This window comes from Nerophis lumbriciformis, linkage group LG04 (genome assembly GCF_033978685.3).
Source record: "Nerophis lumbriciformis linkage group LG04, RoL_Nlum_v2.1, whole genome shotgun sequence".
NCBI lineage: Eukaryota > Metazoa > Chordata > Actinopteri > Syngnathiformes > Syngnathidae > Nerophis > Nerophis lumbriciformis.
The window spans coordinates 4,526,017-4,545,180 of NC_084551.2; the positions used below are offsets into that span (position 1 = coordinate 4,526,017).

A 19,164-nucleotide genomic window follows, 5' to 3' on the forward strand; every position below is an offset into this window, starting at 1 on the left:
GAAGAGTGAACAGTGCAAGTTTGTTGATTGTTCTTTATATTCTGAAAAAGCAAAAAAAAGTGCCACCGTCAAGAGTTGAAGTGGAGTCTAAGAGAGTGAGGCTTTTCATCACAAATACAGTATGTGAATATAGTAAACTATAATAAATGTTGATTCATGTTCCCATCAATTAGAGTAAAAGCTCACAAGATTGGAGAGCTGCATGAGCCAGTGCAGCTGGCATAAGCATTAAACTGCAGCTCTCATGGTGTTTATAAGAAAATGGTTCTACGGCCAAAACATTTACTGTCTGGCTTTAATGTATGGAAATACATGCTAATGTTGCATTTCCTGTAGAATGCATGACTGGAATGACATTTTAAATAACCAGAGCAATCTATCTCTGTGATGACAGTGGACCCAGAGAAAAGCCAGTAGGATGAAGAGTTGGGAGACTTTGGAGCTGTTCGCTACCAGTTGCCTGACATCCTGGAGGCATTGGCTGCTTCGAAGGGCTATGCTATGCGGACATGGTCTCTACAGCTGAAAAAATGTACAAAGAGATGCATAAATTGCGGAGTACCACTGTTTGAAATAATGTGATTCCAAATTAATAATGTGACTAAGATCCTGCCCCAGAGATTTAGTTGGAACCATTAAGAAGAAAATTACAGCAATGACAAACTTCCCTAAGAAATTTCATCCATCCATGCATCCATTTTCTACCGCTTATCCCTTTCGGGGTCGCGGGGGGTGCTGGAGCTTATCTCAGCTAAGGCGGGGTACACCCTGGACAAGTCGCCACCTCATCACAGGGCCAAAAGATAGACAGAGAACATTCACACACGAGGGCCAATTTTAGTGTTGCCATATCTGATAACCTATCCCCAGTTGCATGTTTTTGGAATTTCAAAATGAGGGAAATTGCAGAAAAAGCTAAAAAATGGAGGTGAATTGGGCAATTGGTGCGTCAGAGAAAAGGACCGAGACATTTTGAGTATGAGGGAAGAGAGCAGAGGATTTATCTAAAAATATTTTTTTCCTGCCTGTTGTAGAAGCTGTCCTGGACAAATTGAAGCAGAGTGTTGCACACATTTTGCGATTTGTATGGATTTCTCTTCTCCACTGATGTAATAAGAAGCACTGAGAAGGCGGGGAAGCTAGATAAAGGCTGTCAGACTTGAACAGAAGATGGATGATGTTGATGCAGAGGACATCAAACTAGAGGTTAAGTGTGCAGTCAGATAATTCCTCACACATATCTCATCCCCATTTCAGATGCATGGTTACATACTGTAGAAGAGGAGTATCCGTGTCAGAAGCTTCAGATGAGAGTAGTTTTTCAAAACTAAAATTAGAGATCGACCGATGATCGGCGCTAATATTTGGTCTTGAGACAGTACAAGAATGTGGAGGGCCTCCATGACCAGGTTTGCCTTGGGCCTTTAAATTACTGAATACTCTGCCGGGACTAAAAAGCGTCTTGCAATTATGTGACATGTCCTGACAAAACAGCCAAAAATCTACAGTACCCCTCAGGAAAAGTGTTATATTTTGGTCCTGCCTGGAATACTCAATAAGGGTTTTTGAGGTTTTCCTGCCCTATCTGGTATAAAATGCGTATGTTGCAGTAACCTAAAAAAATGTCTTGACAAAACAGCCTCAAATCAACCCTTAGAAAAGTGTCATTGAAGACTATTTGGGGACCTGCAAGGAGCTCTAAGAAAACGGAGGGTTTGGGGGTTTTCCCGAATGTCCTGGTCTAAAAAGATGCTTTTAGGGAGGTGTTCCAGACATCCTGGTCTAAAAAGATTCCCTGAAAACATACATTTCATAACATTACCTGAACAATTATTCCAGGTTTTACAGATTATTCCTCTTTGCATGACGTCTTATGTGTTAAACGGTTTCAAAGCGATGATTATGACGACAACGCTGCTCCACTGCAAACTATATTACCTTGTCTGAGATTGACTTTGTCAGGAGTCACATTGAAGCGTTTTGCTGCCTTCTCTCTGGCAATCTCCTCTGATTTCCCGCTGACCCAGTAATGGCCATCCACATCCTGGAAGGGGAGGTGAAACAAAAATAGGAATTAAAGCAGGAAGAAGACATAATGATAATAATAATAATATGGATGACGCAAATTGAATTGACTTGAAATATCATTATTAATTTTTTTTTCATTCATTCATTTATTTATTTATTTCAGGCAATGACATAAAAAAGTAAAGTTGACAACACATAATAACATAAATTAATATAGTGCAAAAGGTAATGTATAGTATGTAATGCATGATTGTCCAGTTTTGCCTGAAAGGGAGTGGGAAGAAGATCATGTATTTAATCCCACCCCCAGTTCTCCATTCAGTGATTATTCACATGAGTTCACTGTTACTTTGTTCAAGGATTATAATACAGATGTTGTATCATAGTGGCATTACCACAGGTAACAATCATTATTACACTGTAACAATAATTTGTATCAACAATGTAGGAATAATGAATATACCAACAATGGTAATAGACAAAATGCCAACAATGGTAATAGACAACATAGCAGTAATGGTACTAGACAACATAGCAATAATGGTCAGGAAACATTGTTTGTATAATAGTTTAAATCGATTAATAGTTTTGACATTGCTTGTGTTGTAAGTACAGTTTGTTCCATAGTTTTACTCCGCATACAGACACACAAAAACGTTTCAGTGGTTTGAGCTCTCGGCAATAAGAAATATCCAAAGCCTCTCAAGTTATGAGCCTGCACTCGTCTTATAAAAAAACGTTGTAGATTAGGCGGCAATAATTTGTTAAATGCTTTATATAAGATTATTAATGTATTATATTTAACAAGGTCATCAAATGTGAGCAACTTTGATTGCATAAACAGATTATGAGTATGTTCTAAATAACCAACGTTGTGAATGATCCGCACTGCTCTTTTCTGTAATATGATCAGAGGATGAATTGTGTTGTGGTAAGTATTCCCCCATACTTCAACACAGTATGTAAGGTATGGCAGTACCAAGGTGCAGTGTAGAGTACAAAGTGCATTTTCATTGAGGTATAGTTTTGCTTTGTTTATAATTGAGAGGCTTTTGGAGATTTTTGTTTTAATGTGTCCGACATGAGGTTTCCATGATAGTTTACTATCAATTATTACCCCCAAAAATGTATTCTCATTTACGATTACTCTATCTTACCAATCCTGGTTTCACGGAGGGATCATTGATGGTGATGAAGTAGGCCGGGATGCGGTGACCCCACCACAGTTGCCGGGAGATGCACCAGTCCCTGGAAGAAGAGGGGGCTGGGGTTTAACGTATATCAGCAGCCAGGAGGAGGTGCTTCTTTCTCGTGATTTTAGTGAACGGCGGAGCGATTGACAGCCTGTCATTTCAGCCTGTGTCTCTGAGAACTGAGGGCAGGCGGAAATAATAAAAAAAGAAATGGCTGTGTCAGGAAGAAAGTGAAGAAGATTGATGTGCATGGACAAAACTGACTAGGGGAAATGAGTTCTGCAAATAGTCGTACAATGATACGTACAAATTTAGAAGAGTTGGGTGACTGATTACACCAATGTAGAATATTGTTTGGCAGTAAAATAAATCACATTTGTGGGTGTACCAATAGACGATTAAAAAACTGTAAACATCATAAAAAATATACAAAATAAAATGGCAAAAAATACCGGTATGTTAATTATATCAAAGCAAAATATGTTAATTAGATCAAAGCAAAATATGTCGTGGCCCAAAAATCACTCCACATTCTCTACTGCTCGTTCGCGTTACCAAATGTGAATTATTGTGTAGAATTATGGGGAAATAACTATACAAGTACATTTCATTACCTAAACTTGTTACAAAAAATATCAAGTTAGAATAATACATAATGTTGGATATAAAGAACATTTGTTAAATCAAAAATATTCAAATTCAAACAACTAAAATGATGCACAAAGCAAACTGTAACCTCCTACCCAAACATAAACAACAATTCTTAAACAAAAGAGAAATATAGAAAAAACTGATTCAAAACATTTGTGCTAATATGATCCAGTTTAAGAAACGGTTCAAACTAAGTGTTCAAAGTACAAAGAAGAAGAATCCTGATAAACATGTTAAATTATATTGAAAAACTATTTATTGAGAACTTTATTATTCATTATTTATTTGTGTACAAATTCAATACAGCGACTGAACAAATGTATTAGTAAATGCTATAAAATAGAAAATGGGTAGGATCAAATAAGCTCTACTTCTTCCTGCTCATTTTCAGACATGTTGTAATGAGAAACTTGAAATATGTGATGTACAATATTGTACCTGTATGCATGTTTGAAATAAACGTATACCATAAACTTATACCATAAACAAAAATATATCTGAGGGAATACACACAAAGACGCAGGCCAAAGTACTTGCCTTATATTGTCCATCCAGTTGAACCAGGTCTTGAGGTGGTGGTCAGGGATGATTTTGAGGCGTCCTTCTCTAACAGCGTCCGCGGCCTGCTTGCCCATGTCTGCGCAGCTAACGTACCACTGCGGCTTGAGCAGGGGCTCAACTATGTCCTTGGAACGACTACACACAAACACAACAGGGTGGTAACAATATTCTGTATGAAGAGAACCCAAAGACGCCAAGCTGCGCTTCACCTCTCGGCTCACCTGCAGACTGGAACCACCATGGGGTTGTCTTTGACCTCCTTGAACTGTCCCCTCTCCTTGAGTGCCTCGAGGACGGCCTTCCTTGCCTCAAAACGTTTCATACCCTTGGAAATGCCAGGAGGGCAAAAGTCACAAATGGAGAACATAAAAAAGTGTCACAATGGGAATGCTCACACTGCAGGCAGTGGATGGGAGACAATAGCATACCAAAAAGGGAGGAGGCACGTTAATGAGCGAGCCGCTCTCATCCAAAATGTTGATAAAGGGCAGCTTGTGTCTCACTCCAACCTCGTAGTCGTTGTGGTCGTGAGCCGGGGTGATTTTGACAGCACCTGAATGGACAATGACACAAGGGAAAATGAGAATATTTAAAAACATAGGATAGAAAAAGGTTTAAATTGTACTTTCCAACTGATCTCGGTGAGCTCAAGGCATGTTGAACCCATTATATTTTGGTTAAGATCTGAATAAAAGGTGCAGATCAGGGAATTATTTTTACAATTAGCAGTTATTCTGCATGCAATGGCAAATAGCATTGCAGTGTATGGTGGTTGACATTCACTTTGAAATGTGCATTATTACACGCCTGCAGCAAAACAGTATAACATTGCACGTCATTATTTTTCCAATCAGTTGAGCCAGATGGATCGGATTAGGATTGTTTGGACTTGGTAGAGGTTTGCGGTCTACTGTTAGGATTTTGAAATCAGTGGCCCCAGTGAAATGTGGCTAAAATGTTATTCATCACCTAACAGAAGCTTTTTTATACAGTACCAGACTAAAGTTCTGGGGCCGTATTTATCAAGCGTCTTAGAATTACTCCTAAGAAGTCTGCTAAGAGTTGACTTATGAGCAGAGGTGGGTAGAGTAGCCAGAAATTGTACTCAAGTAAGAGTACTGTTACTTTAGAGATTTATTACTCAAGTAAAAGTAAGGAGTAGTCACCCAAATATTTACTTGAGTAAAAGTAAAAAGTATGTTGTGAAAAAACTACTCAAGTACTGAGTAACTGATGAGTAACATACACACACATATCATATATATATATATATATACATATATACATACACACATATATATATATATATATATATATATATATATATATATATATATATATATATGTATGTGTGGGGAAAAAATCACAAGACTATTTCATCTCTACAGGTAGAGATGAAATAGTCTTGTGATTTTTTCCCCACACATACATTATATATATATATATATATATATATATATATATATATGCATGTGTGGGGAAAAAATCACAAGACTGTTTCATCTCTACAGGTAGAGATGAAATAGTCTTGTGATTTTTTCCCCACACATACATATATTGCGCTCTACTACGGTATCGAGCACTATATATATATATATATATATATATATATATATATATATATATAAATAAATGTGTGTGTATATATATATATATATATATATATATATATATATATATATATATATATACACATATATATATATATACAGTATATAATTTATATTTATTTATTTTGCCGTTTTTGTTTACATATTAAAGGTGTTTTAATGAATATACAAGCATGTTTAACACATATAGATTCCTTTCTTTCATGAAGACAAGAATATAAGTTGGTGTATTACCTGATTCTGATGACTTGCATTGATTGTAATCAGACAGTAGTGCTGATAGCGTCCACGTTTTCAAATGGAGGAGAAAAAAAGTTCCTCCTTTCTGTCTAATACCACATGAAAGTGGTTGGTTTTTGGCATCTTATTTGTCCAGCTTCCATATTCGTTTTTATACACTTTACAAGAAATACATTGGCGGCAAACTCCGTAGCTTGCTAGCTTGTTTGCGCTGGCTTTCGGAGACTCTTGTTTTGAAAGCGCAGGCGCGATGGAGCGGCACTTTTATTGTGAAGACAGGAACTGTGCACTCAGTCTTTAGGCTTATGACGGGATGTACGGTTGAAATAAAAAAGGGTCTTTTTTCCTTCACACTTTTGATTGATTGATTGAAACTTTTATTAGTAGATTGCACAGTACAGTACATATTCCGTACAATTGACCACTAAATGGTAACACCCCAATAAGTTTTTCAGTCAGGTCATGTGACCGTCTGGCTCTGTTTGATTGGTCCAACGTCACCAGTGACTGCATCTGATTGGTGGAACGGAGTGAACGTCACCAGTGACTGTATTTGTTGAAACGCAGGCACTATGACAGACCAAAACAAACAAAGCGTGCATTAACAGATCGATAAAAATTAGTAGCGAGTAGCGAGCTGAATGTAGATAAAAGTAGCGGAGTAAAAGTAGCGTTTCTTCTCTATAAATATACTCAAGTAAAAGTAAAAGTATGTTGCATTAAAACTACTCTTAGAAGTACAATTTATCCCAAAAGTTACTCAAGTAGATGTAACGGAGTAAATGTAGCGCGTTACTACCCACCTCTGCTTATGAGTAAAGAAATTCTTCGCTGAAAGCTGCACTTAAAAGTTAGTTATTAAGCGTCTTACTCACACTTTCAGCGAAGTGTAGGACTGAATCTTAAGTGTCACACTCAGAGCTGAATTACGACATTACTATGTGCCGTAAACGGAATTTTAGGTGACGTCATTTCTGTGTCCATAGAAATGACCAATCACAGAAGGGAATCCCTTGTCTAAGAATAAAGAAATATCTTAGAAATATTTAAGTGGACAATGGGAGTGTATATTTTGACAATAAACTACAAAATAATACAAAACAAACAAACAATATTGGCAATGAATCAAAAATAAATGTTTCCTTTTCTTTCCAATTCATTTTCCCAGTGGCGAGATATCGAAGCATTGTGATGACCTTTAGTTCTGCTGTGAAAGCTCTGCTGCGTGATGTTGCTGATGAGATGACGCCCCTTATTAAAGGGCAACATTATCACCAGACCTATGTAAGCGTCAATATATATCTTGATGTTGCAGAAAAAAGACCATATATTTTTTTAACCGATTTCCGAACTCTAAATGGGTGAATTTTGGCGAATTAAACGCCTTTCTAATATTCGCTCTCGGAGCGATGACGTCACAACGTGACATCACATCGAGAAGCAATCCGCCATTTTCTCAAACACAGAGTCAAATCAGCTCTGTTATTTTCCGTTTTTTTCGAATGTTTTCCGTACCTTGGAGAAATCATGCCTCGTCGGTGTGTTGTCGGAGGGTGTAACAACACGAACAGGGACGGATTCAAGTTGCACCAGTGGCCCAAAGATGCGAAAGTGGCAAGAAATTGGACGTTTGTTCCGCACACTTTACCGACGAAAGCTATGCTACGACAGAGATGGCAAGAATGTGTGGATATCCTGCGACACTCAAAGCAGATGCATTTCCAACGATAAAGTCAAAGAAATCTGCCGCCAGACCCCCATTGAATCTGCCGGAGTGTGTGAGCAAATCAAGGACAAAGGACCTCGGTAGCATGGCAAGCAATGGCGGCAGTTTGTTCCCGCAGACGAGCGAGCTAAACCCCCTGGATGTCTTGGCTCACACGTCCCTTATGCCACCGAAGATGATCAAGAGAAGAATATCGACCCTAGCTTCCCTGGCCTGCTGACATCAACTCAAACTGGACAGATCAGCTTTCAGGAAAAGAGCGCGGATGAGGGTATGTCTACAGAATATATTAATTGATGAAAATTGGGCTGTCTGCACTCTCAAAGTGCATGTTGTTGCCAAATGTATTTCATATGCTGTAAACCTAGTTGTTAGTTTCCTTTAATGCCAAACAAACACATACCAATCGTTGGTTAGAAGGCGATCGCCGAATTTGTCCTCGCTTTCTCCCGTGTCGCTGGCTGTCGTGTCGTTTTCGTCGGTTTCGCTTGCATACGGTTCAAACCGATATGGCTCAATAGCTTCAGTTTCTTCTTCAATTTCGTTTTCGCTACCTGCCTCCACACTACAACCATCCGTTTCAATACATGCGTAATCTGTTGAATCGCTTAAGCCGCTGAAATCCGAGTCTGAATCTGAGCTAATGTCGCTATAGCTTGCTGTTCTATGCGCCATGTTTGTTTGAGTTGGCATCACTATGTGACGTCACAGGAAAATGGACGGGTGTATATAACGATGGTTAAAATCAGGCACTTTAAAGCTTTTTTTAGGGATATTGCGTGATGGGTAAAATTTTGAAAAACAATTAGAAAAATAAAATAAGCCACTGGAAACTGATTTTTAATGGTTTTAACCCTTCTGAAATTGTGATAATGTTCCCCTTTAAATCTGTGACAAAAATAATACCCGCTCTGTCTAAACGATACCGTTTGATCAGCTGCTCGTCATCAAACAAAGCCAGGACATCCTTCCGCTCCCTGAACGTTCGTGCACGTCTCTCGCCTCAGTGCCATCCCCCGCTGGCAACTCCTAACCACTTAGGATACCTCTGAAGGTCTCTTAAATATCGCAGAGAGTAGGAGCGATTCTTAGACTTAAGAAAGTTGATAAATAGCTTTTATTCTTAAAGGGGAATATTATCACAATTTCAGAATGGTTAAAGCCATTAAAAATCAGTTCCCAGTGGCTTATTATATTTTTCGAAGTTTTTTTCAAAATTTTACCCATCACGCAATATCCCTAAAAAAAGCTTCAAAGTGCCTGATTTTAACCATCGTTATAAACACCCGTCCATTTTCCTGTGACGTCACATAGTGATGCCAACACAAACAAACATGGCGGAAAGAACAGCAAGCTATAGCGACATTAGCTCGGATTCAGACTCGGATTTCAGCGGCTTAAGCGATTCAACAGATTACGAATGTATTGAAACGGATGGTTGTAGTGTGGAGGCAGGTAGCGAAAACGAAATTGAAGAAGAAACTGAAGCTATTGAGCCATATCGGTTTGAACCGTATGCAAGCGAAACCGACGAAAACGACACGACAGCCAGCGACACGGGAGAAAGCGAGGACGAATTCGGCGATCGCCTTCTAACCAACGATTGGTATGTGTTTGTTTGGCATTAAAGGAAACTAACTATGAACTAGGTTTACAGCATATGAAATACATTTGGCAACAACATGCACTTTGAGAGTGCAGACAGCCCAATTTTCATCAATTCATATATTCTGTAGACATACCCTCATCCGCGCTCTTTTCCTGAAAGCGGATCTGTCCAGTTTTGGAGTTGATGTCAGCAGGCCAGGGAAGCTAGGGTCGATATTCTTCTCTTGATCATCTTCGGTGGCATAAGGGACGGTGTGAGCCAAGACATCCAGGGGGTTTAGTTCGCTCGTCTGCGGTAACAAACTGCCGCCATTGATTGCCGTTCTACCGAGGTCCTTTGTCCCTGAATTGCTCACACACTCCGGCAGATTCAATGGGGGTCTGGCGGCAGATTTCTTTGACTTTATTGTTGGAAATGCATCTGCTTTGAGTGTCGCAGGATATCCACACATTCTTGCCATCTCTGTCGTAGCATAGCTTTCGTCGGTAAAGTGTGCGGAACAAACGTCCAATTTCTTGCCACTTTGGCATCTTTGGGCCACTGGTGCAACTTGAATCCGTCCCTGTTCGTGTTGTTACACCCTCCGACAACACACCGACGAGGCATGATGTCTCCAAGGTACGGAAAACAGTCGAAAAAACGGAAAATAATAGAGCTGATTTGACTCGGTGTTTGAGAAAATGGCGGATTGCTTCCCGATGTGACGTCACGTTGTGGCGTCATCGCTCCGAGAGCGAATATTAGAAAGGCGTTTAATTCGCCAAAATTCACCCATTTAGAGTTCGGAAATCGGTTAAAAAAAATATATGGTCTTTTTTCTGCAACATCAAGGTATATATTGACGCTTACATAGGTCTGGTGATAATGTTCCCCTTCAAGTTTGAGAGTAGGACTAAATTTCGCAAATTCTCAGGACTTAAGTGTAAAATGGCACTCTAAGACGCTTGATAAATACGGCCCCTGATACAACTTCTCTTCCAGTATGAGAAGGTGTGTCCTAACATTGTAGTATTGCTGGAACTTTACTGAAGTTACGTCTGGCTCATGCCCCGCACATCAAATATGTGTGGTGGTCAAGCTAGCTCTGTCCTCAATAGGTAGTAGGCACCATTTAGCTTTGCTCAAGGGAAAAAAATGCCCAATGCTTGTGTTGTTTTTGGCTGTACCAATCCTTCAGGTTGCGAAAAGGATACATGTTTTGTTCCTTGAGAGGTAATCAAAAAGGGCGGAAGAGTGCAAGATTTTATAAGACGACGACGAGAAACACAGCTCACACTCCAGTTCAAGGGCGCAAAGTCAAAGAATGCATGAGTTCGCAGTGATCACTTTGTTAAAGGTTTGTTTGGTATACTTGTAACGTTTAATATATCCCATTTAGTTATTATCTTGATATTACCTGTATTTCTTAAACGCATGTTTGCTTAAGCAGGAAATAATTCTTACTCTAACTAAATTTTGTGTTAAAGTACATTTGTACTATTTGTGTCAAACTGGCTGCAAACGACACAAAGTGGCAAAAGACTATAAGAAATACTGTTAAGAGGTGAAAATTTGGCCAGGTTTGTACCGTATTTTCCGCACTATAAGCCGCACCTAAAAACCACAAATTTTCACAAAAGCTGACAGTGCGGCTTATAACCCGGTGCGCCTTATATATGGATTAATATAAATATTTATTTTCATAAAGTTTCGGTCTCGCAACTATGGTAAACAGCCGCCATCTTTTTTCCCCGTAGAAGAGGAAGCGCTTCTTCTTCTATGGTAAGCAACTGCCAAGGTAAGCACCCGCCCCCGTAGAAGAGGAAGCGCTTCTTCTTCTACGGTAAGCAACCACCCGCCCCCGTAGAAGAAGAAGCGCGCGGGTATTACGTTTCATTTCCTTTGTGTGTTCCATGTTGATATACGACTCCATGCGCGCCCACATCACAGATGGTGTCAAAAAACAAGTGAAGCACACAAATACAACACTCGCCGTCATTCCGGGTGGATTAACCAAAGAACTCCAACCGCTCGATATTGGTGTCAACAGGGCATTTAAAGCACGACTGCGAACGGCGTGGGATGACCGAAGGCGAACACACCTTCACTAAGACAGGGAGACAGCGCCGGACGACATACGCCAACATCTGCCAGTGGATCGTAAATGCCTGGGCGGATATTTCGGTCACAACTGTGGTCCGAGCTTTCCGGAAGGCAATGACTTCGACGAGACGGAGCCGGCCATTTTGGATCCCGTATTCGCCCAACTTTTTAATTCGGACACCGAAGGAGAAGAATTCGAGGGATTTATGAATGAAGAATAACTTCAGAAAGTGAGCGTTATGTTTATTTTGTGTGTTGTGACATTAACGTTCGAGCAACATTAAGTTATTGATGTTATTGCTCTGCACTATTTTGAATTTTACTGTTTGTGATTGCACATTTGCACATTACCGTACATTTTGGGAGTGAACAGAGTTGTTAGAACGCTGGTTTTTAATATATTATTAAAGTTTGACTGACCTATCTGACTGTTTTTTTGACATTCCCTTTAGCGCAGTTAGATGCGGCTTATAACACGGGGCGGCTTATAGGTGGACAAAGTTTTGAAATATGCCGTTCATTGAAGGCGCGGCTTATAACCCAGGGTGGCTTATGGTGCGGAAAATACGGTAATATATTTGTATGCTCATGTTCATGATATGGCAATGAACGATACACTATAAAAAGTGTGTTTTACCAGGGAGGACCTAACTGCCTGCTCCTACCTGTTCCAAAGTTCATGTCCACAAAGTCATCAAAAACAATAGGCATCTTGCGGTCACAGAAGGGATGCGCCACCATTTTCCCCTTTAGATGCTGGTATCTGGAGTCTTGTGGATGAACGGCCACAGCTGTATCCCCGAGCATGGTCTCAATACGAGTGGTCGCCACGATCACCTCCTCGTCTAACCAACCAGAAAAGAAGGTAACCGTGGGAACAAACTGATCAATTCAGCAGCATTGTTTGGCTCGCATACCTGAACCGTCCACTTTGTAGACAAAGGAAACCAGCACTCCAAACTCCACTTTGTCTTTGTAGCCAGGCACAGGCAACAATGTTCTACCTGTCAGCTCTTTCTTGTCCACCTGAAAAGCAGCACATTTAACACAAAGTCAGCCAACACTTGTAACTGTCACTGTGAAAAAGAGCAGTCTGGCTGCAGAAATGTTATAGTATTATTATGACTCAGAAAGACCGATGAGAGGTATAATACCTCTGATGGCGGCTTTGTGTGTGGAAAAAAAGTCTGAAAAATATTCCACTTTGTGCAAGTAACAGAGCACTTTAATGTAAATGTATTAGGGATCCATTTTTTTTAAATTTTTTTGTTACAATTACAACTTATACAATATATAATAATAATAATAATAATAATGGACTAGATTTTATATCGCGCTTTTCTATTATTAGATACTCAAAGCGCTCACAGAGAAGTGGGAACCCATCATTCATTCACACCTGGTGGTGGTAAGCTACATTTGTAGCCACAGCTGCCCTGGGGTAGACTGACGGAAGCGAGGCCGCCAGTTTTTGCCTACGGCCCCTCCGACCACCACCTATCACTCATTCATCATTCATTCACCAGTGTGAGCGGCACCGAGGGCAAGGGTGAAGTGTCCTGCCCAAGGACACAACGGCAGCAATTTGGATGTCAAGAGGCAGGAAGCGAACCTGCAACCCTCAGGTTTCTGGCACGGCCGCTCTACCCACTACGCCAGACCTGGGCATTCTGCGGCCCGCGGGCCACATCCGGCCCTTTGTGCGTCCCTGTCCGGCCCACGTGAGGCCAATCATAAATTACAAAATACATTTAAAAAAAAGTATCTAAAGTTAAAGTTAAAGTACCAATGATTGTCACACACACACTAGGTGTGGCGAAATTATTCTCTGCATTTAACCCATCACCCTTGATCACCCCCTGGGAGGTGAGGGGAGCAGTGGGCAGCAGCGGTGGCCGCGCCCGGGAATCATTTTTGGTGATTTAACCCCCAATTCCAACCCTTGATACTGAGTGCCAAGCAGGGAGGTAATGGGTCCCATTTTTATAGTCTTTGGTATGACTCGGCCGGGGTTTGAACCCACAACCTACCGATCTCAGGGCGGACACTCTAACCACTAGGCCACTGAGTAGGTGGCTATGTCGAGTGTGTAATACAACGGTGCTGCTTTTGTTTTGAAAAGCGTTATTTGTATTACTTCCGTGTGGACGTATGCTCGTGCGTGATTGTGAGTGAATGTGAACAGCTGCAATCACAAATTACAAAATAAAGTTGAAAAAACATCTGTGTCGTGCGCGCAATACAACTGTGCTGCTTTTATTTTGAAAAGTGTTTATTTTGAAAAGTGTTATTTATGGCCGTATGTCCGTGTGTAACCTGTGAGAGAAGGTGCACAGCGACAAGTGATGCACGGTTATTCCCGAGACGCTAAAAAGAGAAAAGTTGATGACGAATGGCGTGTTTTCAACAAGACATGGACTGCCAAGCAACGTTCCCTCTTAAGGTGCGCGCCTGCGCAATTGCGCACTGCTCAAGCGTCCTATGTGCACAGCAAATATATGCCGTGCACCAAAACATTCTGCATCTTCCTTTTCACAATATCCCACAGATTTTCTATGGGGCTAAGGTCAGGGGAGTTGGCGGGCCAATTTAGAACAGAAATACCATGGTCCGTAAACCAGGCACGGGTAGATTTTGCGCTGTGTGCAGGCGCCAAGTCCTGTTGGAACTTGAAATCTCCATCTCCATAGAGCAGGTCAGCAGCAGGAAGCATGAAGTGCTCTAAAACTTGCTGGTAGACGGCTGCGTTGACCCTGGATCTCAGGAAACAGAGTGGACCGACACCAGCAGATGACATGGCACCCCAAACCATCACCCAACCATGCAAATTTTGCATTTCCTTTGGAAATCGAGGTCCCAGAGTCTGGAGGAAGACAGGAGAGGCACAGGATCCACATTGCCTGAAGTCTAGTGTAAAGTTTCCACCATCAGTGATGGTTTGGGGTGCCATGTCATCTGCTGGTGTCGGTCCACTCTGTTTCCTGAGATCCAGGGTCAACGCAGCCGTCTACCAGCAAGTTTTAGAGCACTTCATGCTTCTTGCTGCTGACCTGCTCTATGGAGATGGAGATTTCAAGTTCCAACAAGACTTGGCGCCTGCACACAGCGCAAAATCTACCCGTGCCTGGTTTACGGACCATGGTATTTCTGTTCTAAATTGGCCCGCCAACTCCCCTGACCTTAGCCCCATAGAAAATCTGTGGGATATTGTGAAAAGGAAGATGCAGAATGCCAGACCCAAAAACGCAGAAGAGTTGAAGGCCACTATCAGAGCAACCTGGGCTCTCAAAACACCTGAGCAGTGCCAGAAACTCATCGACTCCATGCCACGCCGCATTAACGCAGTAATTGAGGCAAAAGGAGCTCCAACCAAGTATTGAGTATTGTACATGCTCATATTTTTCATTTTCATACTTTTCAGTTGGCCAACATTTCTAAAAATCCCTTTTTTGTATTAGCCTTAAGTAATATTCTAATTTTGTGACACACGGAATTTTGGATTTTCATTTGTTGCCACTTCAAATCATCAAAATTAAATGAAATAAACATTTGAATGCATCAGTCTGTGTGCAATGAATAAATATAATGTACAAGTTACACCTTTTGAATGCAATTACTGAAATAAATCAAGTTTTTCAAAATATTCTAATTTACTGGCTTTTACCTGTATATGCACATAAGACAACATACTGCAAGGAACACAGTACTGTTCACAGTATTTATGAGACAAAAGTCTTTGGCCAAATAAAACATCTGTTTTTTGCCGTGTCTTTGAGAGGTGGACGGATATAGTGTCCCTTTGTGACAATTGATGTTAACAGTAGCCTGTACTTTGGGCAGCACTGCTTTTATACTCTTCGGTGACTCTACGGGAGGGGAGGACACTGTTATAATAATGCATTTATATTCCTATAATTTCCGGGATCTACTGCCGAATAGATTATCTACTTTCACCTTTTGTTCTCACTATCGCTCACATGAGTCCACTGTCTTTTTGTCATCTCCCTGGTGGTTGACTGACTGTTGGTTGTGAAGGTGCTTAATGTGATATGCAGCAGAGCTGGCTTTTTAAATGTTATTATCGCCAATGATCACCCTCATTTATTTGTAGCTGCCAAAATCATGATCGTGAATAAAATTTGATTAATTGTGCACCGTATAATAAAAATAGTTTCGCAGCTTTTACGACAATAGTAAAACAATATGAAGCGACAGAATAATGTTTTACCATAACATTTTTAATACTGAAGTTACAAAAGTGAGTTGTCAATTTGAAGGACTTTTGGTGCTATCGGATTAGGTAGACTACAGGCATGATATTACGCATTGAAAAAGGTTGTAACATAGCGAGATGTAAGGTGTGAAGTATAATATTGTACCATTAAGAGGGAGAAACATTTCTATTTTAAGGAAGAATGGCACAATGAGTGTGTTTGTCTGATCTGCAGTGTGTCAGACTTAGACTTAGACAAACTTTAATGATCCACAAGGCTATAAATAAACATTGATTGATTGATTGAAGGGAAATTGTTCCACACAGTAGCTCAGTTACAAATGATGGAAAAGATGGAAAGGACAATGCAGGTATAAAATAGACTAAAACAGTGGTTCTTAACCTTGTTGGAAGTACCGAACCCCACCAGTTTCATATGCGCATTCACCGAACCCTTCTTTAGTCCATCCATCCATCCATTTTCTACCGCTTATTCCCTTTGGGGTCGCGGGGGGCGCTGGAGCCTATCTCAGCTACAATCGGGCGGAAGGCGGGGTACACCCTAGACAAGTCGCCACCTCATCGCAGGGCCAACACAGATAGACAGACAACATTCACACTCACATCCACACACTAGGGCCAATTTAGTGTTGCCAATCAACTTATCCCCAGGTGCATGTCTTTGGAGGTGGGAGGAAGCCGGAGTACCCGGAGGGAACCCACGCAGTCACGGGGAGGACATGCAAACTCCACACAGAAAGATCCCGAGCCCGGGATTGAACCCAAGACTACTCGGGACCTTCGTATTGTGAGGCAGATGCACTGACCCCTCTGCCACCAAATAAAATTTTTATTTTTTTTCAAATTCAAGACAAAGTTATATGTTTTTGGTAACACATTAGTATGTGGAACATATTCTAAGTTTTAGAGTTATTTGGTTAGGGTTAGGGTTAGAGGGTTAGGGCCAGGGTTAGGGTTATGATAAGGCCATGTCGTTTAAATGACTAGTTAAAAGCCAATATGTTACTAATTTGCATGTTAATAAGCAACTAATTAATGGGGAATATGTTCCCCATACTAAAGTGTTACCATGTTTTTTTACTGGTGCACAAAATGAACCGTGCATGAACATCACCTTGTTCAAAGAACAAAACCAACAGTGCATAAACCCACAACAAATTACACACCTGCAAATCAGTGTGACTTCTGCTGTTGCCGTATCCGTAATACGCCCGATAGGGAGAAGATTTTATTCACACGATGAGTTGGGTGTGTCTTGACCTCCGCCGAACCCCTGAGCCCGACTTACCGAACCCCTAGGGTTCGATCGAACCCAGGTTAAGAACCACTGGACTAAAAGCAATATAAAATGTAACATATATACGTAATATGTACATAATATATGTACAGTATAGAATATATACTGATGTATTATATGTTTATATCATATACAATATATTACAATTACCATGTACAATATTACAGTATATGTAACAGCTGCAGCATAAAATAGAGAGTAAATCCAGCAGAAATTAGACATTATAAACAAAGAGAAACAAAGAGAAGTAACTAACATAGAAGGTGTCAGGTAATACAGTGGTCCCTAACCTTTTTGTAGCTACGGACCGGTCAACGCTTGAAAATGTGTCCCACGGACAGGGGGGGTATGGTATTTTATTTTATTTTTTGTCATAAAGAAATACAATCATGTGTGCTTACAGACTGTATCCCTGCAGACTGTATTGATCTATATTGATATATAATGTATATATTGTGTTTTTTATGTTGATTTAATTAAAAAAATAAAAAATTGTTTTGTTTTTTTTTATCCGTGGACCGGTTGGTACCGGGCCGCAGCCCGGTGGTTGGGGACCACTGAGGTAATAGACATCATCTATTGCTGTATGGCGAGTGATTATACAGCTGGACTCAGAGTAAAATATATGATGTAGACCGTATTTATATGACAGCATTTGTATTTTCAGGGGGGAAAAAACTGTATACTGAAATAAAAGATGCAGATGAACACTTTTTTTATTTTTTAATTTTTTTTAAAGAGTACCTATGAAGATTTTAATCTACATTTAAAACACTTCCTTGTGGTCTAGATAATATGTACCGTATTTTCCGCACTATTAGCCGCACCTAAAAACCACAAATTTACTCAAAAGCTGACAGTGCGGCTTATAACCCGGTGCGCTTTATATATGGATTAATATTAAGATTCATTTTCATAAAGTTTCGGTCTCGCAACTACGGTAAACAGCCGCCATCTTTTTTCCCCGTAGAAGAGGAAGTGCTTCTTCTTCTACGCAAGCAACCGCCAAGGTAAGCACCCGCCCCCATAGAACAGGAAGCGCTTCTTCTTCTACTGTAAGCAACCACCCGCCCGCGTAGAAGAAGAAGAAGCGCGCGGATATTACGTTTCATTTCCTTTGTGTGTTTACATCTGTAAAGACCACAAAATGGCTCATACTAAGCGACAGGGATCCGGTTCATGAAAAGACGCAATCTCTCCATCCGCACACGGACTACTATTTCACAGCAACTGCCTAAAGACTTTCAAGAAAAGCTGGCTACTTTCCGTGCATATTGTAAAAACAAGATAGCTGAAAAAAAGATCCGGCCAGAGAACATTATCAACATGGACGAGGTTCCACTGACTTTTGATATTCCTGTGAACCGCACTGTGGATACAACGGGAGCACGTACGGTGAATATTCGCACCACAGGGAATGAGAAGTCATCCTTCACTGTGGTTCTAGCTTGCCATGCTAATGGCCAGAAACTTCCACCCATGGTGATATTCAAAAGGAAGACCTTGCCAAAAGAGACCTTTCCAGCCGGCGTCATCATAAAAGCTAACTCGAAGGGATGGATGGATGAAGAAAAGATGAGCGAGTGGTTAAGGTAAGTTTACGCGAAGAGGCCGGGTGGCTTTTTTCACGCAGCTCCGTCCATGTTGATATACGACTCCATGCGCACCCACATCACGCTGGTTTTTAATATATTATTAAAGTTTGACTGACCTATCTGACTGTTTTTTTGACATTCCTTTAGCGCAGTTAGATGCGGCTTATAACACGGGGCGGCTTATAGGTGGACAAAGTTTTGAAATATGCCGTTCATTGAAGGCGCGGCTTATAACCCAGGGCGCCTTATGGTGCGGAAAATACGGTATTGGTTATGCTTTGGTGTAAATTTTGCTCCACGGTCAAGTTTATGAACACTTTTTTGAGTCTGTCTGCAAG

General features: G+C 40.7%; 1 protein-coding gene across 1 annotated transcript in view; it reads right to left on the reverse strand.

Annotated features, from left to right (window-relative positions):
* vars1 (valyl-tRNA synthetase 1) overlaps nucleotides 1-19,164 on the reverse strand; it is a 62,989-nt gene that overhangs the window by 23,026 nt on the left and 20,799 nt on the right. The window contains exons 12-18 of the mRNA XM_061947670.1: nucleotides 12,618-12,726; nucleotides 12,366-12,545; nucleotides 4,862-4,986; nucleotides 4,655-4,758; nucleotides 4,410-4,568; nucleotides 3,186-3,276; nucleotides 1,939-2,044 (exon numbers count right to left, since the gene is read on the reverse strand). Coding sequence (XP_061803654.1) covers nucleotides 1,939-2,044; nucleotides 3,186-3,276; nucleotides 4,410-4,568; nucleotides 4,655-4,758; nucleotides 4,862-4,986; nucleotides 12,366-12,545; nucleotides 12,618-12,726 — 874 coding nt within the window. The remainder of the gene's footprint in view (nucleotides 1-1,938; nucleotides 2,045-3,185; nucleotides 3,277-4,409; nucleotides 4,569-4,654; nucleotides 4,759-4,861; nucleotides 4,987-12,365; nucleotides 12,546-12,617; nucleotides 12,727-19,164) is intronic.